The 27,852-nt window shown below is 38.5% G+C and overlaps 2 protein-coding genes and 1 pseudogene across 2 annotated transcripts; all 3 read right to left on the bottom strand.

The window, feature by feature from the left end:
* Nucleotides 1-1,346: 1,346 nt before the first annotated feature.
* Nucleotides 1,347-5,562, bottom strand: LOC141337495 (GTPase IMAP family member 7-like). Its single transcript, XM_073843334.1, has 4 exons — nucleotides 5,287-5,562; nucleotides 3,705-3,823; nucleotides 3,579-3,615; nucleotides 1,347-3,401 (listed from the first exon to the last, which is right to left on the bottom strand). Exons 1-4 carry the CDS (start codon nucleotides 5,303-5,305, stop codon nucleotides 2,560-2,562), a joined length of 1,017 nt encoding a protein of 338 aa, XP_073699435.1. The 5' UTR covers nucleotides 5,306-5,562; the 3' UTR covers nucleotides 1,347-2,559.
* Nucleotides 5,563-6,910: 1,348 nt separating this feature from the next.
* LOC141337493 (sterile alpha motif domain-containing protein 9-like) lies at nucleotides 6,911-14,443 on the bottom strand. Its single transcript, XM_073843332.1, has 3 exons — nucleotides 14,171-14,443; nucleotides 10,407-10,470; nucleotides 6,911-10,194 (listed from the first exon to the last, which is right to left on the bottom strand). Exons 2-3 carry the CDS (start codon nucleotides 10,431-10,433, stop codon nucleotides 8,665-8,667), a joined length of 1,557 nt encoding a protein of 518 aa, XP_073699433.1. The 5' UTR covers nucleotides 10,434-10,470; nucleotides 14,171-14,443; the 3' UTR covers nucleotides 6,911-8,664.
* A 5,073-nt stretch (nucleotides 14,444-19,516) lies between these two features.
* On the bottom strand, nucleotides 19,517-23,521 carry LOC141336873 (GTPase IMAP family member 7-like; annotated as a pseudogene).
* Nucleotides 23,522-27,852: the final 4,331 nt, after the last annotated feature.

Genomic DNA, 27,852 nt, shown 5'->3' on the forward strand with positions numbered 1-27,852 from the left:
AGTCACTGAATCAGTCAACTCAATCAATTTATTCAAAAACGTTGAACTATTCAAAAAACACTGCTATGTATAATATTTTGTACAGTGTTTCAACCATTCTGCTGTGGTTTGGAACAATTTTTTGTTGGCTGAGAAAAAAAAACAGAGGAATTTAAAATGAAAGTCACTCAATATAAAATGATGGGTTATTTACACTGTTCTGTATCTGGTCAATTAAAATGCGTAACCTCATTTCATAGGAAATGTATATAGCTGTATTATAATCTCTATAATTACTGTTTATAATGGTAATTATCTCATAATTACCTCATAATTACTATTTATAAGCCTTTCAACTGTAATTGTGTTAATCAAGACAGGGTGGAATCCATGTACACAACTTTAATAAGAGGTACCCACAGCAACCAAATCCACATCATATACCCAAAGGCTAGAACACACACGCACACACACGCACACACACACACACGCACACACACACACACACACACACACACACACACACACACACACACACACACACACACACACAATGTTGGGTTTACATGTTTTATGGGGACATTCCATAGGCGTAATGGTTTTCATACTGTACAAACCGTATTTTCTATGGCCCTACACCTAAACCTAGCCCTCACAGGAGATTGTGCACACTTTTACTTCCTCAAAAAAACAAATTGTGCATGATTTGTGAGCCTGTTTCCTCATGGGGACCTAAGAAATGTCCCCACAAGGTCAAAATTTACTGGTATTACTATCCTTGTGGGGACATTTGGTCCCCATAACGTGATGAATACCAGGTACACACACACACACACACACACACAATGGGTATGTTTAAATCTAAGAAACCAAGCTAAAACTAAGATACCATAAATTGGGAAAACTAATATACTGATATAAGGTAACAATGTTCAAAATTGTTGCATTAAAACTAACAAGACTTCAGAGTGAGCAGGTATGAGCAGTTAATGCAACACATTAAAGTATCTTTTCCTTAATTCTAAACATGTAATAAAAAAATGTAGGTTTGTTTATCTTTAGAAAGACCATTTTTAACAAAATTAAAGCATCAACACTTTACAAACAGTTGAAAACTAAACTTGTCAACTGGCTGCATAAGTATGCTGAGTTTCAAACAAGCACATTTCATATGTTTAAATGTAATTTAATAATGTGAAAACAACTGAAATATTTCAGATAAGAAACAGACAAAATCTAGTCTTTATTTACTTTTATGATTTATGGAAACAAATTGTAGAAACTGGTGCAAGTGCAATATTAAAAAAGCTTTACGGACCCTGTTAATGTTACGGTGCGTGCAGGACTGATGAGACGAAAGACGATAATAACAATAAACATAAATATTTAATATAAATTTCAGATGAGCAGGCAGGAACACAGAAAAACATCCACACACGAGTACAATGTTTAAAGACCGACAAAGAACTAACGAAACAAACAGACTTTTAAAGGGTGTGCTAATTACATGGCCAGGTGCAGGGAATCACAGTAATCATGGGAGAAACCAAATAACACAGATCAACAGGGGGAAGACAACGGGAGAAACCAAAGACAAAAACAGACAGAACTATGACAGTTAAAAGTTTTAAATGAGAGAATTTAACAAAAGAATCATTGCACTTACAAACCACAAGTGTATGGTGATATGGTCATATTATAGTTTTTTTATAGACACTAGGACACATTTCTCAATACTCAGGTCACCTTTGCAAAACTCTTCACACAGTGAGCACAACAGAAGTCTATGTGGGCTAAACTGAGGATCAATTATCATTGTTTTGGCACAAAATGCATTCAATAACTACATCTCTCAAATTTCATGAATTCTTTTCTCACTCAGACACAACAACTGTCAAAAATCTTTGTACGTACAGGACATTTTGCACGTGCTTACATACTGTTTTCAAAACTGTTAAACTTATGTTCAAAACAATAACATAATGCAAAACTGAATAAGACAGCAAAATTCAACAGCAATATTTTATTGAAACATATTTCAAATCTATAAATGCAGTAGATTAGCATTACTATTGTATCTGTATCAGTGGTTGGTGTGTATACAAATTCTTGTATTTTGGAATTACTTGGTACAAAAAATAAAAATAAAAATAAAAAAACGACATGAAATATTGATGAATTCTGCATCATGTCTGATTCATTCCAGTAACATATATTGCTGTTATAAACAATATATATTGCAAATATAAACAGAGATGTGTCCTTGTTTTACACAAGAAAACACTGTGTCATGCTACATGTTGTTAGTGTTTTTTAGCTCATTGTTTTGTGGGTGACAAAGTGTGTTTGTCGGCTGTCAACCTTTGCAAGTGTTCTGGAAGAATGAGTTTATTTGAGACCTGAATAAAGTGTTTTGGTAGTTGTAGTGCATTTTGAATGTGAAATGAACTGCTTTGCCAAGCTGAAAGTTGGTTAGGAGAATTGTGTGAAGAGTTTTGCAAAAGTGACCTAAGTATTGAGAAATGTGTCCTAGCGTATGAAAAAACTGTAACTAGAAAATACCATTATTTGTGTCCTGGCTTAGAAAAAGTTGAGCAGTTTCTTCAAATAATTGACCACTTTCATTAAATATGAAGGTTCCCTTTCTGCTTTCCTTCTTGCTTCCTCCTCGTAATCATCATTCAGTTTTTTCTTTGCTTTTTCGTAGGCCTCATCTTCAAGTTGCGCCCTCAGAATTTCTAACTCTTTCCGTCTCTGCTCCTCTGTCTCCTTCAGGATACGTTGTTTCTCTTTCTCAATCGCTCTTTCTACTTTTTCAAGCATCTCACTGGTGTAATGTTGCCCACCATTTCCAGTGACCATTTTATCAATCTGGTCAAGCAGCTGATTGACTTGTTCAGGATTTCGTTCTTTATTGTTGAACACGTGGTATCGTCCATAGTATGTTTTGATGAAACTGAGCAGTTTTGGACTGTCCCGCACAAATGTGTGAATGTTTTTGCCCTCCAGTCGATCACCATGAGTGAAAAGTACCATGGTGTAAATGGAAGATTCCTTTCCAAAAACTGTTTGGATAATTTTCACTGCTTCTGCCTCTTCATCAGTAAACCTGCCCAGCTGAATCACAACTAAGAAGACATGTGGACCAGGAGCAGAGAGTGGAATACAGAGTTTAATTTTGTTGATCACCTCATCATTAGTTAGACTAGTGTCAAACAGACCTGGAGAGTCAATGACAGATACTTTTCTGCCATGTATAGTTGTATGAAATTTTTCACATTCTCCAGTCACAGAGGAGGATGATATCTCTGATTTAAAAAGCTTTTTTCCCAGGATAGTGTTGCCTGCTGCACTTTTTCCCACCCCTGTTTTTCCAACCAGAAGAATCCGAAGAGGTTCGCCTCGATGAGCCACTGATGCAACTATTAAATAAACAAGAATATGACATTGAATAAGTGTCTTAAATACCTTTCAAGTTACATTATATAAATTTAACATAACACTTTCTAATACAAAGATTTGGCAGCACAAAAAAAGAAGGAAATGCACACAATGTCAAAGAATTGCATTACTACAGATAGCTAGATAGATAGATTTACCTATGTCATCCAAGTCATGTTTTTGTTGCCTGAACATCTGGAAGTGTTTAGATAAAATTATACATTTTTATCACATTTTGTTAAATATAGAAAACAGAAAAGCCTGAAATTTACATCAAAGCATACCTGCCCCACTGCAAAGGCAGAAACAATTGCACAAAGAACAAGTAGTATTGTAGTGAAATCTGGGATCCATAACTGTGAGGTAATTGCTGATGGTCCTGGAGAAATGTTCTGCCTCTGCGCTATTAAAAAAAGAAAAAGAATAAAAAAAGAAAAGAAAGTCAAGTTCTTGCTGCACAAAAATTTGCCACTGCTCATAAAAGATTCTGAGATGTAATCATTATGTTTACATGTTTTTGTTCTCCTGCCAGAGTTCATTTGACCTAGTTTTCCCTCATGTCTGATTAGTTATCTCTCTCACCTGTCTATGTTAATTGTCTCATTAGCCCTCAGTCTTATTTAAAACCTGTGTTTTTCCCTAGTGTTTGTCCGATCTCGTCAGTGTATGGTGCTACGTTTGCTTGCCTTATAGATTTATTAGAAAGTTTGAACTGTCCTTGTTGGCGTGTGGTTTATAACCAAGTTGTGTTGTTATCAGAATATTTTTGTTGTTCTGTTATATGCATCTTTCATTTTTATTCAAGTATTCCTCATTACAGTTTTTTACAGATGCTAGGACACATTTCTCAATACTTAGGTCACTTTTGCAAAACTCTTCACACAGTGAGCACAACATAAGTCTATGTGGGCTAAACTGAGGATCAATTATCATTGTTTTGGCACAAAATGCATTCAATAACTACATCTCAATTTCATGAATTCTTTTCTCACTCAGACACAACAACTGCCAAAAATCTGTGTACGTACAGGACATTTTGCACGTGCTTACATACTGTTTTCAAAACTGCTAAACTTATGTTCAAAATAATAACATAATGCAAAACTGAATAAGACAGCAAAATTCAACAGCAATATTTTATTGAAAGATATTTCAAATCTAAAAATGCAGTTTAACCAGCCACAGCTGATTCTCATTGTAGATGAACATCTACACAGGTGTTACTCTTTCAATTTCATTACAAAAGGAGACAACTGCTGAATAGGTTTGTATTGTGATATAAACATGGACCCAAATAAAAATAAATAAACAACATAAAATATTGACGAATTCTGCATCATGTCTGACTCATTCCAGTAACATATATTGCAGTTATGAACAATATATATTGCAATTATAAACAGAGATGTGTCCTTGTTTTACACAAGAAAACACTGTGTAATGCTACATGTTGTTCGTTTTTTTTTTTTTTGGTCATTGTTTTGTGGGTCACAAAGTGTGTTTGTCGGTTGTCAACCTTTGCTAGTGTTCTGGAAGAATGAGTTTATTTGAGACCTGAATTAAGTGTTTTGGTAGTTGTAGTGCATTTTCAATGTGAAATGAACTGCTTTGCCAAGCTGAAAGTCGGTTAGGAGAATTGTGTGAAGAGTTTTGCAAAAGTGACAAGTATTGAGAAATGTGTCCTAGCGTCTGAAAAAACTGTAAATTACTTTTACATCAGCTCTCTTTCCCATAGATTTAAATACAGTAGGCCTACACTATTTTCAGATCAAAAATTAAGGAAGTCATGGTAGTACAGTTTTATTATGTAGGCTATGCATAATATAATGATGTACTTTAAACTGATCCATCATAAAGTCAACTTACCTTTATATGAGGAACACATCGTGCGAGTATCTGCGTCGTGACGTACGCCTATTGAATAGTGTCTTTATTCAACAATTGTTTATGAGCATTATTTAGCAAAGCTTAAATCCTTCATACGTTTTCATCATGATTTTTCGGTAGTAGGTAGCCTAGTAGCACACCGTGAGTGTAGGCTATATCAGTAGTTTGTTTGCCTTTGGGATCTGAAGGTACGTTTGACTAACTTTTAACCGGATAAATGTAAACTGGGTTTCCGTTTTTGTTTCGTTTCGCTGTAAAAACTTGGTAGGCTTTCTTCTGAAGGGTTGCTTGGTGTAGACTGACATCTACAGGATAAAGCTCTACTGCAGTTTTTTAAAAATTATTCTAGCACTCCTTTCCTGGGATAGTCTAAAAGACTTTTTGTTATTTGCGGAGGAACGCCAATTCCATAAAAGTCTTTGATTTGATAATTCTCTTTAACTTTTATTTCAATTGACAAAAGTACAAAGATTTCAAACGTTTTCACTAACCAACTTAAATGTATACTGTCGTTTATCTTTTATTTTACTTTTTAGAAGTCAACATTTATTAAAATTTATCCTATAGAATATGAATGTATTGTTGACATGCTTTTCACAAATTGTTTTAAAGTGAACCCAGGGTAAGACTTGTATGGCTTTATATAACATAAATTATGTATCTTACTGAAATATGTAGTAGAGACCCCATGAAAGATTTACGTTATTTAAAATATCCACATAATTTTTTACATATTTTGGACTATGGGGGGCGCCGTTTTTCAATTATGTGAAATGGTTGCACTGCCAGCTATTTTCTATTTTTTCAACTCTGAAAATAAAATGCTGATGAATATAAGCATAAGCTTAAAGCAAATGCTGTACCATCTATTTTCCTCACAAGGAGTCTAAATGCCCCAGATATCAAGTGAAATCCACATTGAGAAAGTGACTGGCCTCATAGCAAGCGTCAACATGTTTACATTCTGCCAGGATGGCATCTAAAGTTTCTTGTCTTTGCTGTTTGTAAGCCTTTTCACTAGCTGTGGTCTATTAAAAGTCTCAAAGGCATCAGCAGTTTTATTTTTCCATAGGCATATTCCTATTCTTTTCGCCGATTATTATTGCTAAAGGAAAAGCAGCGAAGACTTACATCGTTTCTCTTGTTGGCCTTTAGCTGAAAATTACAACCAAAAGTCGTACAATGTGGCATCGTATTAGTATTTTTTTTTTTCGAGTTGCATTGTGGTAAAAAAATAAGTAAATAGCAACAGGTAGCACTCACAGAGTGCAATGTAAAAATGTGGATTTTTAAATTCTTTCAGTAAGAGACATTACAAGCCATTCAAGTCTTAGTACGCAGTGTTCGATTTAAATCAATGTCAGTCTGATATTCGATTGATAGTATATTGGATGATGGTGTTTTATGATGTAAGTATTGGACTGATACTTGGTACAGGCAGATATTAAATATTCAATGACTCGGATCGGGGGCACAAAAAATGTGATCAGGATTCAGGACATCCCTAGTTAGCAGCTCTCACTTGGAGGAGTCTAAAAAGAGTAACATTAAAATTTTGTATAAATTATTATGTTGTGTGCCAGGACAAACACTACAGTGAGGGTACAGTGCAAAAATAAATCTATTTATTTACATTAACAACACAGCAATAAAAGACAAATGAAGTACAAAACAATCAAAGGGAGTGGCATCAAATCAAGAACATTTGAAAAACACTCTAGCTCAGGAATGTCTCTGATGAATAGGAAAAATGTAAAAAGACAAGTTATCCTCACACGCTACCTAGTCTAACTATTTGAATAACACAAACAGCATGTGGCCCTCACTGCAACCATAATGTTTCTACACATAAAAAGACCTTACTAGGGATCCTAGGATGCAACAATACAGTTAGCCCATAGTTAGCCAACATTTTGTTTTTGTCTGGTTCTGATGGCTTGGCACATCTATGCTTAGGGGACGGAAGCAGTAATAGCGTAAGAAAAATTAATACTATTTTTATAGCTATACGCTGACTTTATTTTAATAAAAGCCAAAAAAAAGTGCATTAGTGAATGCCCAAGTGGTTCTCTTTGTTGTCTGTGGCTCTACTCTCTCAACTGTCAACAGAATTTAGAAAATGCAGCTGGACTGTTCAGTGCAAACTCATACTAAACACACATTAGAGTAATTAAAATTAACTCATATATGCATGTAAAAAGAAACAGACATAGCATAGGTATACAAAATAAATATATACAAACAATTTAATCTTTTTATGACCCAAACTATGCAGGGTGTTCGAAAAATAAATATATTAAAAAATTCACACTTCCAGAAAACAGAACAAAAAGTGCTTCCTAACACTGGCAGCTGATTAGTATCTCATGAGCCATAGAGAAATTGAATGAATTTAAATTTTAAAAGTAAACGAACATGTACATTTCAAACAGACATACCTGTACTTCAGTAAACTTAAATTAACTCAGTTAAACGTACCAGCACTCTAGTACAGTAGACTTCATTTAGAATGTACAGTGCAATTTCACTTAGGTCAGCTATCAATTACAGTACTTTGAGGTTCTTTAAAAAAAAATACAAAATAATCCTGTCAACATTCTCAGCAGCAAGACAAGAGTGGTTTACATTTGTAAAGAGGTACCTTGGACACAGAGATGTCATTGTGCAACTTTTGCCACATGGTAGAACTCACATTCGTTTCTCAACACATGAATGGTTTAGTAACATGAATAGCATCTGCTAGCTTGTATCTGGTGACTTCCTCCTCACTGAAAGGACCCTGGTTTGTTGTTCCTATGTTCTGTAAAGCTTGCCAAATACCTCTGACACTGTGGTCTTGGGAGATGAAGAAGATAGATTTTGTCCTCTGTGGAGGGCACAGGATTCTGTGCTGGATCCTGTGTATCAAAGGGAAAGATCCTGTTCTGCACTGTTCTGAACTCCTGGTGCCATGGATTTGAGAATCATCTCTTTCAGACGAAGGATCATCGATATAATGGGCCCTGTTTCGCTGATAATATGAGCTGTCATTATTTTCAGTGGTTTGAGGACCTGAATAAGTTCTTCTGCCAGTTTTTGTTCACTGTCATTCAACATTGCCATGTTCTTGACAGACAGCTTCATACCATAATTGATGGCGGGACATTGTTTTGTGTATCTTTCGAGCACTTAACTGATTGAATTCCATTTGAGTTTTGACATCATGGATTAACTTGTGTCTGAGCAAGTTCAACATCTCCTGATTCACAGTCAAAAAATGGTGGACTGTGGTGCTTTTCAGTTCATGGATCTTTAGATATTAGATATTTACTTGTGGGAAACCGTTTCCTCATCTCAGTTGTGTTCGACTGTCGTGGCCTAATGGTTAGAGAGTTGACTCGTAACCCAAGGGTTGTGGGTTTGAGTCACGGTACTGGCCAGTGAATGACCAGGTTCGTCAGATGAAACCAATGCATTTTGCTCATCTGAGCCAAACAGGAGCGATTGTTGATGCTTAGTCAACCCCTTAGTCCAAATTTCTAGGACTTTAAGGGTTAAGCTATATATGTGCTCTTCAGCTAACTGTCTAGCTAAAGCCCATAATTCTATATCATTTTGTAAATTCTTTAAGTTTTGCTTACAAACCTTAGGATTTTTTTCTGGAAAATAATTAATGGTGTTTGCGCCAGAACGAATAAAAAGACTTTTTGCCTTTTTTTTCTTTTTGTCTAATGTAGTGTAAAAACATTTCTTCTGAGTTAATTTATACTTTGGGACGATATCAATCTCAATTACCCACTTCTCCTTGTTATCTGTACATTTTACCTTAACAAACTTGGGGGGCCTAATGCATGTCATTGCAATGTTACTTTTACTTTCTTTGAAGTGCTCCTTCAGACCCTTATCAAATTCGTCTACATATTTATTACGAAAGGCCACCTCTAGTCCAATAATTTGTCCATGTTTGTACTGAGGTTCATCTCCAACACCAAAATGGATGGTTCCATTTGTCCGAGAGTTCATGCATGCTGCAGCAAACCGGAATGTGTCATCTCTGAACTTTTTGAAGACATTCTCTTCTGAAGCATTCTCCGTGTTTGCCATGAGTTTGTACTCATGGCAAGGGTCAATAAGATTGCTTGGACCAGTCTCAGGTGGAAGTATGTCATTTTGTGTGTATTCAAATGTATCACTGCTTTCATCAAAAGGACGGGGCACACAATAATGAAATTCAGGGATCGCTGACATGTCCTCTGGCATCAGGTGTGCTTTGGTCTCACTCCCCACATTATTTATTTGTTTTGTGCATTGTGTCAAAGGTAAAGCCATTGAGGGTGTACCACTTGCCTCGTCTCCTTTGGTGTACATGCCATCATCCCGTCTCTCTAACAGCAGAACATTCTCATATTGTAAATGTGAAGACTTCCCTTCACTGCCTGTATATTTGGGCTTGTCTTCTGACCACGTTTTCACCCTTTTTATACCATCCCTGTTTTCTTCAATACTGAAATGTGGAGGTGTGTCATGTTCAGCAGATCCAGTGGTAGGACTTTCAGCTCCTACTTTTTCTTGATGGAAATCCTGCTCTGCAGAGGTCTCCACTGATGTATCTGTGTCCTTGGTTATGGTACTGTCATTTAAGTTTTTTGAGGATGTTTTGAACTCAGCCACTATTTTATGGATGTGAACTGCAGGTCCATGTGTTAATCCCATGTCTAGGAGGTCTTGTTTGTCAAAATGAATTAGAGAGGCTCCATAAACATTATTATTGTAAAAAATGTTAGCATACTCCTCAGGGACTTTTTTCGTGATTAGCCACCTATAGACATCATCTTCCGTCCAGTCATCCATGCTGTTTAGCTTTGTCCATGTGTCTGATGTTCTGTTGTGTTCAGAACATTCTACATGCTGAAAAGATGATGATGTAAAAAGTAGAATAAAATTTTTGTTTATTAAAAGACAAAGTCTGAATCACTGAAATACTGAGTTAAATATTTGTGTGAACAAGCAATGATTTTATAATCTTTGATATTTCAAAGTTTAAACTAATTTTCAGTTTGAATTGAAATATTAAATATTTTAAAAATAATAAAGAAACAATGGACACAAAATTACAATACCTTTTCTGGTGGTTCTTTTTGGTCCATCGCTCTTATTCAATCATTCATTTCCACCCAAATCCACCTGAAAAAAGCACAAAATATAATGCAATTGAACCAACAAGCATCTTCGAACCACAACCTGTAAGTTGATTAATACGTTATGTGTACATTTTCATTTGAGTGCCCAAAATATAAAGGTTTTTATGTTAGTATGTGATGTATACCTAGTGCAGGTGAACCACAATATTACTGTCTTACTGAAATAGTTCTGATAATTCGCTGTGAACTCACTGTTACCTAAGAATGTGTTGATTAATGTGGACTATCATAGTTCAAATTACTTTGTTTAATAATAAAAAATGTAGACACATTTTGGTTTACAAACTGTATTGTTTCATCAGTTAGTCACGTTAGCATTTGGCTAACGTACCCACAATTATTGTTTTATACAGTTTTTATAGTTTAGCAGCTAAACTTTAGCTGTGGGCATGATTCACTTGCATTGTATATGAAAAGAACAATCACACTTACTTGGCCAGCTGACTAATCAGAGCAGAGTAGGCTTATAGAAGGGGGGGGGGGGGGGGGGTACAGACCTTGAGCTCAGAACTGCTTCAAACAAACTGTTTCGAAATCCTTGCAAAATGATTCTATTATTAAATGAATATTCTGAGAAAATTACAATGTTTTCTGACCTTAGATGAATTTAAAGCTGTTGTAGGGTACTTCCTACAACCATAAAATACCATATGGTCTGCTTAGACCCTGCATCCATTGAAATGGACATCACATGATTTTTTTGTTTAAACCAATAAAATTGTGTGTTTTTTGTAATATGAGCAATGCCTGGTCACTGATTAATCCCTGATCAACCAATTACAATGAAGATGTGACTCCCAACTTAATCTGATTGAGCTATAGGCATAACAAAAGAGAGACATGATAACCAACTAGACAGGAAGAGGAAGAAGCCCACAGTTATGGTAATGGTAGCCTCATCAACTTGCACCTATTATAAAATTAAGACTATCAAATGATAATATTCAAAGTTATTTTAAAGATCTTTCAGAAGCATTTCAAAATACAAAGCTAAAAAAATCTAATGTTAATGTTTTATGAATATTCATGTTAATTGATGAAATTAATATTATTATAATTTCATTTATGTCTTCAAATTGACTATAGCCTGTAAATAAATTTTTCATTGGTTTTAGTGAGAAACAGCCATAGTGGACGTGAGATCAGTGAATACAATGCAACACACACACTCACACCCCCTCCTCAAACACTAATGCCTTGATGTTATAATACACACAATCATATATTCATCAAAACAATCAGCAAGTACACATAAACCCATTCATATACACATAGCTATAGCTTTTTTTTTTTACATTTATTACCTTTTTTATCCACATTCTTACTGCACTGTTTATTCTTACAGTATGTGTTCTTTTCAAAATCTTAAACACTAGTTGAACTATAGTCAACAAACTCTACTTATCATGTATGGTTAAAATATGAGGATTTTTATTTTTCTTCAGTCCTGGCATCCATTGTAGTGGACATGAACAAAATCTAATAAAAAATGAGTTGGCCCAATTTTTTTTTTTTTTTTTTTTTTTTGACTTATTTATATGTTGGAGAAGAGCAAATATCAAGTGGATAAAATTTAGGTCTGAAGGGGGTCAACCAAATTCTAAACAAATTACGTTTCACACTGGCTGCTTTTGTATGTATGTGCACCCTAAGAGTCCATAAAAAGGCAAGGCGGTAATGAAACGTTTGATTTCTTTAGAACATCAGACATGTGCAATCCTCCTTTTAATGTGCTCTTGAACATGCTTGAGAAAGGCAGCCCTCCCTGCTGACCAAACCCTGCTAAAACCCTACTAAAAATCTAACATGGTGATTTCAAATGTATTGCATCATATGTCAGGTTCAACATTTTGATTACCTGTCAGACTACTCTATATCAAGCACCCATAATGACCAACAGAACATTAAAGTATCCCTATTATGCCTTTTCAAATATGATATTTCATGTAGTGTGTCATGTAGCTGTATGTGAACATAAACTATCTGCAAAGTTGTGACGCCGACAGTGCACTATAAATAAAGTTTTTGTCTATCAAAAAAAAGAGTCGGCTCACATTCGCCTAAACGAGTCGTCAGCAATTCGAATCTTTTTTCTGTAACGGCCACACGTCACGAGCTACACATTTGCGTAATGTCCGCCCACATTCAATTTCGCGAACAACTTGCCCGCCCACAAACAGCAGGCCTACCATTTTCACGTGGATTACATCATGTCAAGAAGACGCCCTGCGCTGTGACAGCCTGTGAGAGTGAATTTGTTTTATATGCCCTTCCGAAAGATGAAACTATCAAGAATGAGTGGTTAACATTAATTTTTTCAACACCTCAGCAGTCCAATGCCAATCTTGTGTTGTGTTCGCGTCATTTTACTGATGACTGCTTTTCCAATCTTGGGGAGTAACGTTACAACGCGAGATTCACCAAACGCTTGGTTTTAAAAAATGGATCAGTGCCCAGTTTATTTGGACCGGCTTGCTCCTCTGAACTTCTACCTGTAAGTATGATTAATAATTGTATTTTCTAGCGATCGTTCAAAATACGTCTTTGTGTACGGTATGGTGTGTAACAACCCCGCACATGTCTTGGTAAGCGGCTAACTTGCGTTTCTGTAGTTCTGTTGTTCAGCTGTGAGTGCAATGTAGTCTAAAAAGTCTTGTGATTGATGCAGCTTGACTGTCTGTCTGCCTTATTAGTTTAAGTAATGATAATGATAAACGATGGCTTAACGCAGTGTTATGGATTGTACAGTGTTGAAGTTCACAACGTAGAGATGTGTCCGGTTCGCTTAAAAAAGCAAATTGTAACATATGACACCCACTGAGAAACGTCCTGCTCCGGTCGTGCTTGCAAAACAGTTTCTTGTCGATGTGACACTTCAACAGTTTCATCGTCAGACTCCGGCTCGAATTGATAGGGTAAAATCGAGGCTATCTTTTCTATGCATTAACAGGTCTCCGCAGCTGTCATTCAGTTATGCCAATGGGCGTTTCGTTTTGCGCTGTAGCGGTAGACCAATCCAAAAGGACTGCACCATCTGACCAATCACAGCAGTGAGAGCTCACTGAAAGGAGGGGTTTAGAGAGACTGATTCTTCGAACTGCTTCAAACGAGTCGTTTACGAATCATTTAGAAACGAGGTAAAAATAAATCTAATTTTGGAGAAAACTAAAGTGTTTTTTGAACTTGCATACATGTAAACCTGTTTTAAGAGACTATTACAACAATATTAACTACCTTTAAAATGGCATTATAGGGGCACTTTAAAATAAAAGAAAATTAAATTCCAAAATGGCATATGCACTGATGGATGAAAGTAACACTTTTTGTTCTAGGTCTCTCTAACTTTAATAAACAGTAGTCCCTTGATGATGCAATACTAAAATGGCTCATTGCTTTGCTCCAACGGAGGATGTGATTTGATAACACCCACTGGACTCATCATAAGAGGCTGGTTGTAACATTTTCGATTAACTGTTAATTATCCAAGCAATCATGGCATAGCTAACGCTTTTAGCATGTGAAGTTAGCATGAAAGCAAAGCATCAGGTTAAACTAGAGAATCACAGCTTTTTTCTTACTTGTCAAACTGACAGTTTTACAACCAACACTCCCAGGTCTGCCCTACAACTGCAGAACTTATATAATTACTTATAAGTTAGACTACATTCCAGTCTGTTACTCACGGATATATTTTTATGAAGTTGGAATGTGCTGCCAACATATCGCAGTAGTTTCATCTGACTTTTCAGCAGACGGTGGCCGATTTGTTGCATGGTTTGTCCCAAGAGCCATAGAGTAAAAATGTAGTCTACAGCTGCTTCTCAATTCTCAAACTGATCCCGCTATCTTTGAAGGTCATCTCAGTTTTCCAATTGCACTGCCAGAAGGAGAAACAAGTGAGGAAACTTCCTGGGGTGTCGTGAGGATACACAACACAGATTTCATTATGTACGAAAACAGGCGACTGTTAGAACGGCATGATTTTGTGGTGCTGCCTGTTTGAGGAAGTTACGCAATTCACGCCCACATGAGCGTCCTCACGTCCTCACGTCCTCCCTTAATTTCTCTTCAAGCACATTTCTCTGCAGAAAAGTAATAGGAGTTACCAAATAAGGGGTTTTAAACCATGTTACCTGATGGGCTGATGTAGGGGGGATCATTTTTCATTGCATGATTTAGAAATCAGCAGTTTGAAAACACCCACAAAGTCAGAAACACTAACTTTTGTTCTGCAGAGACCTCTCTCTCTCTCTCTCTCTCTCTCTCTCTCTCTCTCTCTCTCTCTCTCTCTCTCTCTCTCTCTCTCTCTTAGTTACTCAGTAATATGTGCATTGTTTTGAAGCTTATAGTTGGACTCTTCTCTGTATGACTGTGTGAAGAATTTCTATTCTTCTGTTTCTGTTCCAGCTAAATGACGCAAATGTTTTGGTGGGTCCTGCTTTTGTCATTTCAACCAAATTATTCTGAAACAATGAGGAATTAAGAAAGGCATGTGATAGTGTCATTTTACATTTTGGTCTCTCTTGCCAAGTCAAGTCTGTTCATTAGGGATGTGCCGAACGAAGCTTCTGAAGCAGTGAGGTTTTTACAACAAACTACATTAAGGCTTCAAAGCTTTTGACACAGTGCTCTACTTTACCATCTGGTGGTCAATAAAAATATCTACACTAACTGTGTCATTCAGATGTTTTGCTCATTGGGATGTCACTGTAAGGTTTATTTGTATATTTAAAGAGGTCCTATTGTGCTCTTTTACAAAGTCCTTATTTTGTTTTGGGGTGTACTTGAACATGCTGTCATGCTTGGTGGTTCGAAAAACGCATAATTTTCCACATAATTTACATTATTACAATATCTTTCTTTCGAAAAAACCAAATGTATTGTGATTGGTCAGCAGTCCCAGTGCTTTGCGATTGGCAAACAGTGTAGACCGCATTCTGCCCTGCTGCGCCCCTTCCCAAAGCAGCAAACTAGATTAAAGTGATTCTTACGTTTTAAATATGGATACTTTTTTTTACAAAAACACATCCGATCGCTAATGGAGGCTTTTACCGACCGCCCCGCAGCCATGTGAGACACTTTTTTATTATGGATCGACTTATTTTGGACTGATGGAACACTTGCCCGTGCTGTTCAGTCTATGCTGTTGTATGAGTGCCAGAATTTACTTAAAGGTGCATTAGAATGGAAAACTGTGTTTACCTTGGCATAGTTAAATAATAACAGTTCAGTACATGGACATGACATACCATGAGGCTCAAACACCATCGTTTCCTCCTTCTTATATAAATCTAGTGTTTGCAAAAGACCACCGAAAAATAGGTCAATTCCAACATTACACCGACTGTTACGAAACATCTCCGGGATCGTTAATAGTTACGCCCCCAACATTTGCATCGCCCAATCATCGGTAACGTCTGTACATCAGTAAAACAAGGCGAGTCACTGAAGGGACACGGTTAGCTTAATGCTAGTGCTAGCCTGTTACATTGCAGTACAAACGATTTCACTTACCACATAAACAAAGAGATGCCTGCGCTGATGATGGTGAATGATGGAGAAATAACTGCGCTGATGATGGCAAATGATTTACAGATCCCAAATATCACTGACAGGCAGCTGAACTTGTGTGGTAAGTAACGTAAGCACTCCCTCTGGCCTCTGCATTATAACGTTACACAGAGCACATGGATCACAGTAATGTAATGAGACTAAAATGTCGGCGATTCAAAACGGCAGATTCAACAAACCACATATTAAAAGCGGCTAGAGCTCCTAATTAAATATATATTTTTGTCAATGTGCCAGCTATAGAGATGAGCAGCTCTTTGAAACAGCCAATCAGAGCAGAGCTCATTAATATTCATGAAGCTTCCAAATAAGGCAAAAACAGAGCATTTCATTCAAGGGACAAATCCTAGGGTTTTAAATGGACCTGTAAAACCATTTCTGGACATTTTTTTGCCGTTTCCTATGCCATATACCTTCTATGTAGATATCAGAGAACAATTTAAAATATTCTCTCAATGCATTCTATGGCACCTTTAATATAACTCTGATTGCATTCGTCTGAAAGAAGTAAGTCATATACACCTAGGATGCATGAAGGGTGAGTAAATAAAAAGCTACAGTATTGTTGGTCCTATCGTCAGCCTGCGAGATCGCCGATACGTGATATTATCATTATTGTGCTAATTTATTTAATTATTTGCATGCCTGAAACCATAATGCTTGTGAAGCTATCTACACTGTATGATGAATAAATCTCTTTCCACACTCTGCACGTCTATGGCGAGGCACAGACGCATCCACGCATGATCAATAGTCATTGTTCGTGTTTACATCAGCTGCGGATCTGCATGTGTTTGGACCCTCTGTACAACACACGTGAACGGTGCGGCTTCAACGCGGCTACTGGAGCAGCTCGCGGACCCTTTAGTTAAAGCTCGCATTTAAACGAGCCGACCTACGGCTCGCTAAAGCATCCCAAATGCGGCTGTCCATAAAACATGGCTAAAGTTAGGCGTATCCCCCACCCGCCAACTAATTGAATTTCAGTAGGCGGGACTTACGTTGTGACATAATAGCCTCCGGAAAACAAATGCTGTAGTCCAAATGAGCCGTTTCGTTGTAGTTCTTGAAAAGGGATTTTTTAAAAACTAAGGCCCAATCCCAATTCTATTTTCTACCCCTTCGCCTACCCCTCGCCCCTTCCCCTTGTCCCTTGAAACAAAGTGTAAAGGGGAAGGGCTAAAATATTTCCCCTAAGAAATGGGACACCACTACAACACTGTGATCATACGTTGTCGCTAGTTCCTAATGTTACGTCAGAGGACATGCGCAGATGTTTATCACTCATTCCAAGATGTCAAAATGTTGTCATGTTGCAAAAAGTACAAATGTACGGTGTACGCACCGTTCATTCACATGTGGCCGTAAGCAAAACAAACAACGCATTATGCGCGGCAAATTGCTAATCAGTGTAGTGGTGCCTGAAGAAGTATATATGCTTCATTTGTGAATTTCGTTTTGAACTTTCTATTTGAACGCATTTGTTTTCTGGTTCCTTGGACTAAAATGTTTACAGGGGTTCACTGGTTTAAGAAATTTCTGATCGTAAAAATCAGCTTCTTTTTATTTGTAAGGTATCGTTTTTATTATTATGTACTGATTTAAATTACTGGTGCGGTGAGCGGGCGCAGGTGCATTAGGTGCAATCATCAAATACATTTCAAAGCAAGCCGGCTCCACGGTCCTGACTGCATCATCACTGCCTTTATTGGGTGTTTTGAGTGAATATTTACATTTATTCACATGACTGGATGTGGTGGACTGCCATGATTTTGGCGAATGCAGGACACTGAATAATGCGCATCAGAGGGGATTTAAAAATTGGAAGTGTGTATACACCGTATACGTTACCTGCGTACACCATCCACTACACCACCATTGCAAATTGCCGTGCCACTGGTCTTTCATGTTTCTAACATGCAGTCAAGTGTATATGACATAAAAATATATTTTGTAATATCGTGCAATCAGTGCTATCTGCTAGCAAACTTTAGCGATTTTTTTACAAACGTTTATTTACAAAACAACACCATAAACACAAACACAAGATTGAAGGTAATATACATATATTTACGAGTCTGCTTGCTCGAGTGAGCAGCCATGTTGGAAATTTCTCTTAGCCCTTCGTTTGAAGTGAGGTCCTGAAAAATCTTCGTTTGGAGGGCTATCTGGCCCTTCCCCTTACCCCTACCCCTCCAACCAAAAGAGAAATGAGACACCCCTACCCCTTCACGTGAACGCGCCAAACGGAGGGGTAGGGCTAAGTGTAGGGGTAAGGGGTAGAATTGGGATTGAGCCTAAATATCTCCCTTTGGAGTGGACTTTGAGATTTGTAACTTTGTAGATGTTTTTATGCCCAAACATACACACCACACACTGGCTAAAGTTTAAAAAGTGAAAAAGCATAATAGGACCCCTTTCATAAACATATGTCATTAGCAAGATTGTGGCATGTGTGTATGCAGTGATAGAGTTTCCAAATTGCATTGTTTTGTTTTTTTTTTTGTTTTTTGCATAACATATTGACAATAAAGATTTTCTATTCTTCATTTGTACTCACATTAAACTTGTGTCTTTCCCCTTTCTACATAGAATGTTTAATATGCTAATAATATAGGCCTGTGTGATTCTAAGTTTCCTGAGATGTCTCTGCTTGTGAAACATACTCACTGGTTAGCCAGATTATTGAAGCACATTCACACTGCTGAAGAGCCATCACTAAGGATGAAACGGATGCATTTTTTGCCAGGGCTGTTTTTTCTCTGCCACCTTGTGTTGAATCATCCTAATGATTGGGATTATCTCTGAAGAGATCTTTGACACTCTCTTTTTCCCAGTTCTTCAGTGGCATACTTGAAAGGTCCCAGTACTTCAAGGCTTTCAGAAATTATGTCAAAATCAGCATTTGAAAGTAGCATGATGTAGCTTGACAAACTAGCCAAAGCAGCAGCAACAGGTCAATGAGTCTTTGCAGCATATCATGTGTGCTGTTCCACCTGGTGTTCACCTGCTGGAGAAGATCTAGGGACTGTCTGCCCATCCTTTCTTGGGCAAGGATTAGCTTTTCAATGCCTTAGTGCTGCTCCTGAAAAAAGACACAACTCTCCTGGCTCTGCTATGGATGTCTGCCAATACCTCATGTTCTTCTACTGCCCTCTTAACAATGAGGTTTATAGTATGGGTTAATTGTGTAGTCCCAGCTTCTAAATTCCTGACACTATGTTGGCTGCATTGTCTGTCACCATGGCAGCAACTGAACCAGTAAGACCCCAGTCAGATATCAAATCTGACAAAGCATCCCGTAGATGCAGAGCTTGGGCCAGGACTGAAGAGACTGAAAGCCAGTGTGATGAACCCACCACTAATGTCAGTGCGAGCGGCAGACATCCCAGTGGTCCCAAAATTTTCAAGTCCAGGCATCCCACTGTCTACTGCACACTGCACTCAAGAGGCCTCTCCTATCCATGAGTCTGACCCAGATGCCGCTCCTGTCCATGAATCGGTCCCAGTAGCTTCTTCTGTCCATGAATCCAATCCAGTGTCTCCAGAGGTGGCAGCTTCCACTGCAGAACCTCCAGAGGTGGCCTGTCACAGCCAATGAGCCTGTTCCCCTTCCAAGGCCTGCCCTCCATCCCCTGTTCCACCTCCACTCTACTACCCTCCTGGACTTGTTGGGGTTTGGGTCTTGTTTGGGTGTATGGAGCTGCCCTTAGAGGGGGTATATGTAACATGGGTTTTGTTTCTTGTTCCTTGTTTTCGTATCTTTTATTTTGATATTATGCCTTGTCATGTTGTATGTTTCATGTTCTAAGTAATGAACTTGTGTCTTTGTTGTGAATAAAAGCTGCACTTGGGTTCATCACAACTTGATGTTCAGTGGATCATTTGTTATATATACATTAGTATATATAATAGTGTACACTAAACTTTATTTTTTGCAGTGGTACAAATGTATTATCTCAAAAAGTCATTAAAAAAGCCATATACGCACTACTTGATTTAAGGATGCCATCCTCTTTTTGAAAAAAAAAAACTGACATTTTATATATCAGAACCCACTAAAATCTTATACAACAATTTACTTGCTATAAAAAATGCATTTATTTTACAGCCATTGCAGTGTTTGTCACGTCCTTGGTCTGTCTATGTTGGGTTCTCCCAGTGTCTCCCCCTGCTGTTCTGTGTGTATTGGTTCTCCCTTGCCCATATTTGGACTTCCCCCTCGTTAGCTTGATTCCTTACACCTGTCCTTGTTAATCAGTATCCCTTTATAAGTTGGTTGTTTGCTCAGTTCCTTGTCTGGTATTGTTGTTACCTCCTGTGTCTTTAATAAAGACTTTCGTTTTTATACGCCGTTGTTGTTTGCCCGTTCCTGGATGTGTCGTGACAGTGTCCAAATTTTGCGTGCTCAACGTCCAGTGCGACTATGTGACCACACCAAGACCTCTTTTAAAAAAATGTTTTAAGTTACAAAACAGTATAATTTTATTTCTTGGCAGATTATATTACAACAGCTTGGAAAATGGACAAAACAGAAAAAGGTAAGAAGGTTTTATTGAAAAAAAGCATACCACAATGAGAGTAGATGTGAACTAATTTCACCCTGCATAATGTTATTTCCTATTCTTGAAAAAAAAAAAAAAAAAGTCAAAACGGCAGGGTATGGCTATGTGCCCAGAACGAGTCACCTGACCCACCATCCTGCCAGCACTTTGTGCTCTGTCCTGGTTCACACTGTTGTACATTCAAATTTAAGTTCTAGTTCATGATCAGAGGACTAGAAAAAGTCCTAAAATTTACTTACAAACACATGATGAATCTTGTCTGTATATCTCAACCATATTTTGTGCCATGGAAAGAAGTCATTTCTCATTATAGTTTCAGCAAATACAACAATATACACACAGGCAAATTATGTTTTTAGCACAGTTTACAGGTGTGCTGTGCTGTGCAAAGAGCAAATGGAAAGATTTCATGAATAATCACGTAATTTCAACATGTCCTTGGAAAAAAAAAAGCTGTGTTATGACTTTAAAAGACAAAATGCCTGCAATAGAGAGCAAGAAGCATACAGTATGTAGGCTACTACTTTTGTGGGTTTTTTTTTTTTTTAGCTTGACACTGTAATGTAAATCATGACTATGTGGATTGTGTGTTAAAAAAAAAAAATTCTTATAGCTTCATAAAATTACGGTTTAACCACTGACGTCACTATTTTGTTGAAGTTCTTGGTACCTTTCTGGGCCTTGAACGTGGTAGAACCCTTGCTGTCTATGGAGGGTCTATTGTCTATTTGCTATAATAAATGGATTTATTTACTTAAATTTTTGTTTAGCAGGAAGTTTAATACATGTGATTCCACATAAAATATAAGTAAAATGTTTTTCTTGCTCTTTTCAAGATTCAAGTTTCTTCTATTGATTTTAATCTTATTGAAGAAAAAGGTTCTTAAATACATCATTAATAAAAGAGAACCTACCATTGCGAATACGGATAATGTTTTTCTCAGCTTGCCATCGTGCTTTCTGTTTATATTCATTGTCCAATTGTTCTTTCGCTTTTTCAAAAGCTTCGCCTTCATGTTTAGACCTTAGAGCTTTTATTTCCTTCTGTTTCTCCTCTTCTTGCTCTTTTAGGATGTGAAATTTTTCTGCCTCAATAGCTTTCTCTACAGTTTCAAGCATCTCATTGGTGTAATGTTGCCCACCATTTCCAGTGACCATTTTGTCAATCTGTTCAAACAACTGAACAACCTGTTGTGGATTCTTTTCTTCATTATTAAACACATGAAAACCTCCACCGCATGTTTTAATGAAATTGACCAATCTTGGGCTGTTCCGCAAAATGTGTGAATGTTTTTGCCCTTCAGTCGATCTCCATGAGTGAACAGTGTAATGCTGTATGTGGAAAATTCCTCATCAAAAATGTTTTGAATGACCCTAACAGCTTCTACATCTTTATCTGTAAATCTGCCCAGCTGAATAACCACTAAGAGGACATGTGGACCAGGAGCAGAGAACAAAATGCACTGCTTAATTCTGTAGATCACTTCGTCTGCAGTTAGGCTGGTGTCAAACAGACCTGGCGTGTCAATAACTGATACTTTTCTTCCATTAACTGTTGCATTATTTTTTTCACATTGTTTAGTCACAGAGGAGGATGAAATCTCAGATTTGAAAATATTTTTTCCCAGGATGGTGTTTCCTGTTGCACTTCTTCCTGCACCTGTTAATCCAACCAAAAGAATCCGGAGCTCTTCACCTGGATGATTAATAATAATTACATTATTAGTAATTTAGCCCTCACGTGTATATGTATAAATTGAAGTATGTATTATATCTGTAAATGTGTTTAGACCTGTATTAAAAAATAAAAGTACAGTACCTAAATCATTCGAATTGTGGTTTTGTTGTACATGTGTCTGCAAGTTAAGTATAATATATTTATACATAGTCTTTTACATTGTTTCGCATTACATTACAGTGGGCTGTCAATTATGTTCCGTTAAAGTGCATCCATAATTACATAAGTGCTCCACACAGCTTCAGGGGGTGAAAAAAAGGCCTCCTGTAGCGAATCAATGCATTTTTGGAAGAAATATATCTATATTTAAAACATAATAATCACTTTTCATACATACATTACGAGCCATTCTAGATGGATGACGTAGGACGTATGCATTGCACATGCGCGGCTGCGAAAACCAACGTTTGTTTACATGAACAGAGGAAGCAAAGTTTACTTACTTTAGCAAAGGAAAACCAGTCTCCTCTTGGCTTGTATCAAATTCTCCAACATTTTTCTTTACTAATTCTCATTTTGTACTTCTAATTCATGACTGGTCTTTTGTTTGTTTTTTCTCTCTTCTCTGTGCTTCCACGTTCGTCACTTCTAAGCGGCGCAACTCATACACCCTATGTCATCTGCACGGAATGGCTTCTGTGTATGACAGCTAGCGCAAGCTAGAAAAAAGTGATTATTACATTTTAAATGTAACTTTATTCACCCCCTGGAGCTGTAGAGCACTTTTTATTATGAATCGATGCACTTTATTGGACTTCTTTTGGACTGTTAAAACAGAAACACCCGCCCACTGCCATTATAAATCTTGAAATATAATTCGGAATGGATTTGACTAAAAGAAAAAAAGCCATATACACCTAGGATGCCTTGAGAGTGAGTAAATCATGGGTTAATTTAAATTTTTGGGAGAACTAACCCTTTAATTTATAAATCCTTATGATTTGATGACCGAATACTTCTTTGCATTGGAAAATTCAGCAATACCCAGGGTTATATGGTTTCTGGCAGTTCTGTCATTAAATTATTTTTTTATTACTTACCTTGTACACACATACGGCAGCTACGATAGCTACCATTATAGGAAACACTGTCCACTTGTTGAGCCCCTTGGCAAATGTTGAGCCCCTTGACATATTTGATTGTTGTTCACTGGTTTCCATGACTATTGAGAAAGTGAGGTAAAAACTGTTGTTTTTGCTTTAAAATATGAAAATTAGTCAAAAATCTGGCAATGGAGATAAACTAAAGCATAATTTTTTTAAAGTTGATTGCAATACTTTTAAAATGATTAAAATATTTCACAAAAATGTTTAATTTCTCAAGCTATGCAACAAGCATTCAAACCATTTTATTTATGCCTCAATTCCTTTTTTTATCTTTTATTACTTAAGTAACCAAATGAGCTCATTTTTGGTGGTTTTGCGCCCTTTTTATTCTGTTATTTGTTAGTTAGCATGCACAAGCTTTATTTGCATCTAGGCTTGTAACAACTTGTGCTATTCTATATATGTACTGGTTACACACATTTCCTACGGACACCATCTCTACTTCAAAAAGATTAATCAAACTGCAAAGCTTACATCGCTGAATATTATAACTTTCTCTCACCTTTCATTGTGGGATCAGTCATTTATTTTTCTAGGCTGTTATCCTTTACTCTGTTTGTTTCGTTTCCATATACTGTCTTCTATATAAACAGTATGAAAATAAACCTGCTAGACTTGTTTTTATTCATGGGTCACATGGTGTTGACTACCACCAAAGCAAACAAAGCAGCAGTGCATGCTAAGGTAATGAGCCAGATATGTTTTGTTCTTACAATCACTTTGTGCCTTCTTCAGACATGCTTTTTTCTCTCTCTCTTTAGATTACTCTAAGTTAATTATTTTATAGAAACTATGATGACTTTTGATTTGAGATAAATAATGATTAAGACTACATGTCTGTCCTTTAATGGAGCAGCTGTTATCTGCATCAGCCCTGGCAATAGGAAGTCTAGTGCTTCCCTATCCACCTTTTTCTTCAACACGGAAGTAAGCCTATGGGTGAGACTTCCAGTTCATTATCTGCTATAGGGAAATAACGAGAAGAATAATAACGTGCAGTAAACGGTAAAACTGTTTGCACTACAAACCAGGGTATACTCATTATTAAGATAACACATTAAAATAATATGGTAAGACTAACCAATTTGCAATATCAAGCAGCAAAACGAGCTGTTTTGTACAGCTAAAAATAGCTGGACGCTGATGAGACCGGAAACCAGACCCATAAAATTTACACATGGCCCCACCCACTCATGTAACAGTACACAAACATGAAGGTTCAGTACATACCTCAGTTTTTATGTTTCAATACAGTGGGGGGGAAAATAAACATACTATTTCATTTTAAGAACATTTTCTGTTGCACTTCCATGTATTTGGATTGTTCTTACCTTAAAAGTAATATAAGATAACTCCACGGGGTAGGTTAGGTTTAGGGGTAGGTTCAAGATTAGTACCTAGTTATTACCTGGTTATTGTAATTACTATAATAATACATAGTATGTACATGAGGAACAGGACTGTAAAATAAAGTGTTACCTGTATCCACCGATCATAATGAAGATATAACTCCTTAATTAATCTGATTGAGCTACACGTATCTCACATTTTTATTATGTTATGTTATGTTATGTTAATGGTAGCCTCATCAACTTGCATCTTGTCACGTCCACACACAAAGGGAGAGGGTGAGTATCTTTCGTGATATTTATTGACAATGGTGCACAGTTCAAACACGTGAAAACAGGTGAGTATGGGTCTCGGTAGCCGAGTCTTCAAACACAACACAACAGGTGAGTTCAAGTTCATCAGTATCGTAGCAAGAGCAAAAGTCACTTCCCTTTAAAGCGGTTAATGTGTTTCACAGGATAACACAGAAGCAGTCCACGAGGAGCACAGGAGAGACAACAGGAAGAGGTGAAGATCCACGGAGAGGTGTCCATGTAACTTTGATTCCAGCCGGTGAGTGAATGGCAGAGGTAAGTATTTAAAGGGAGTGGTGATTGCTGGTGCAGGTGACGGTGATTAGAACTCTGGTGATGGTTCACGGGCGTGGTGCAGTGGGGATTGGCTGATTGATGATGGATCGCAGTGATTGGGACTGAGGGAACGTGCTGAGGGTGTGACATCACCCCCTCCTCCACGGGTGACTCCTGGCACCCAAGAGAGGTGACGGGGACGAACTCGACCTCTGGGAGCTGGGCGTTCCGGATGACGTTGGTGGAACTCCTCGAGGAGAGCAGGATCTAAGATGTCATCACGGGGTATCCACGATCTCTCCTCAGGTCCGAACCCCTCCCAGTCTAAGAGGTATTGGATTCGGCCGTTCCGCCGCCGGGAGTCTAGGATCTCTTGGACCTGGTAGATGTTGTCTCCGAGGATTTCAGGTTGGTCTGGAGGAGGGGGTGGCTCCGATTCTGCAGAGGAAGGGAACAGAGGTTCAGTGTGACGTTTGAGTAGGGAGACGTGAAACGTGGGAGAGATCCGATAGCGTGGAGGTAAGTTAAGACGGTAGGTGACGGGATTTATTTGTGAGTGGATGGTGAAGGGCCCTATGTAGCGGGGACTCAGCTTCTTGCTGGGCAGACGGAGGCGGATGTCCCGGGTTGAGAGCCATACCTGGTCTCCAGGGAGGTAAACAGGATTAGGTAACCTGTGGCGATCGGCGTTCTCCGTGTGCCTCCGTACTGCCCGTTGTAGATGGACATGAGCTGAGTCCCACACCCTCTCGCTCTCCCGGAACCAGTGATCTACCGCAGGCACTTCTGAGGTTTCCCCAGTCCATGGGAACAGTGCAGGTTGCTAGCATAGAACACATTGAAACGGGGTTAAACCAGTAGATGTCTGACGGAGGGAATTTTGTGAATTTTGCCCGCTGGTTTGAGGGTGGTATCCAGATGATAAGCTGACTGTTGTGCCCAGTAGTTTGAAGAATGCCCGCCAGACCCTGGAAATAAACTGAGGCCCTCTGTCGGACACAATATCCTCTGGAAGCCCGTAGTTCCGGAACACATTATGGAACAGTGCTTCCGCGGTTTCTAATGCTGTGGGGAGACCTTTGAGAGGGATTAGTTTGCAAGCTTTTGAAAAGCGGTCGACAACCACTAAAATTGTTGTATAACCCTGTGAGGGAGGCAGATCCGTGGCAAAATCGACTCCCAGGTGTGTCCAGGGTCGGCGGGGAATAGGTAAAGGTTGAAGTTTACCTTCGGGTAAGCGGCGCGGTGTAGTGTTGATGGCGCAGACCGAGCACCCTCGGACGTACCGTTCCACTTCCCTGGCCATGTTGGGCCACCAATATTTCTGTTGGAGGAGCGAGAGGGTTCGCCTACTGCCAGGATGTCCAGAGCCAGGGGACGTGTGCGTACTATCCAGTAGAGGAAGTCGATGACTGGTTGGGACATAGGTGCGACCCGGGGGGAGTTCAGGTGGTGCAGGTTCCTCGAAGGTGGCGGTCCGAATGTCCTCGTCGAGTTGCCACAGGATGGGTGCTAGGAAGACAGATGGAGGTAGAATAGGGTCAGGAGTGTCAACGGTAGGTTCTGGTGAATACATACGGGATAGTGTGTCTGCCTTGGTGTTCTTGTGGCCGGGTTGGTAAGTGATCTGGAAGTTGAAACGAGCAAAGAATAGTGACCAGCGAGCTTGTCGGGCATTTAGTCTTTTGGCTTGTTGAATGTACTGGAGGTTTTTGTGATCGGTTATCATGGTGAAGGGGAACTGGGCTCCCTCTAACCAATGTCGCCACTCTTCGAGGGCTAGCTTTATTGCCAGCAGTTCGCGATCACCTATGCCATAGTTCTGTTCAGCTGAGGTGAGTTTTTTGGAGTAGTACGCACACGGATGGAGGGATCGGGGTTCACCAGACCACTGAGACAGAATGGCCCCCACGCCTACGTCTGCAGCATCCACTTCCACTACGAAAGGCCTTGATGGATCAGGATGCTTGAGGATGGGAGCTGAGGTGAACATGAGCTTGAGATGGTCGAAGGCTTGTTGGGCTTCAGGGGTCCATTGTAGCACCCGTCGTCCTCCCTTTAAGAGGGAAGTGAGTGGTGCTGAGAGGAGACTGTAGTTCTTTATAAAGCGTCGGTAGAAGTTGGCGAACCCTAAGAAGCGCTGAAGTTCCTTCACCGTCTTAGGTTCCGCCCATGTGGCCACTGCATCCACCTTACCGGTCTCCATGCGAACTCCCTCCGCAGAGATCACGTACCCGAGGAAGGAGACGGTGGGTTGATGGAATTCGCATTTCTCCGCCTTCAGGTAGAGCTGATATTCACGGAGACGTTGGAGAACCTGGCGAACATGGTCTTGGTGTTCCTTCGGGTTGTGTGAATAAATCAGAATATCATCAATGTAGATAATAACAAAACGATGGAGATAATCACGGAAGATTTCATTCATGAAATTTTGAAATATGGACGGGCTGTTGGCCAGGCCATAGG

The sequence above is a fragment of the Garra rufa genome, chromosome 6 (genome assembly GCF_049309525.1).
Source record: "Garra rufa chromosome 6, GarRuf1.0, whole genome shotgun sequence".
Taxonomy (NCBI): Eukaryota; Metazoa; Chordata; class Actinopteri; order Cypriniformes; family Cyprinidae; genus Garra; species Garra rufa.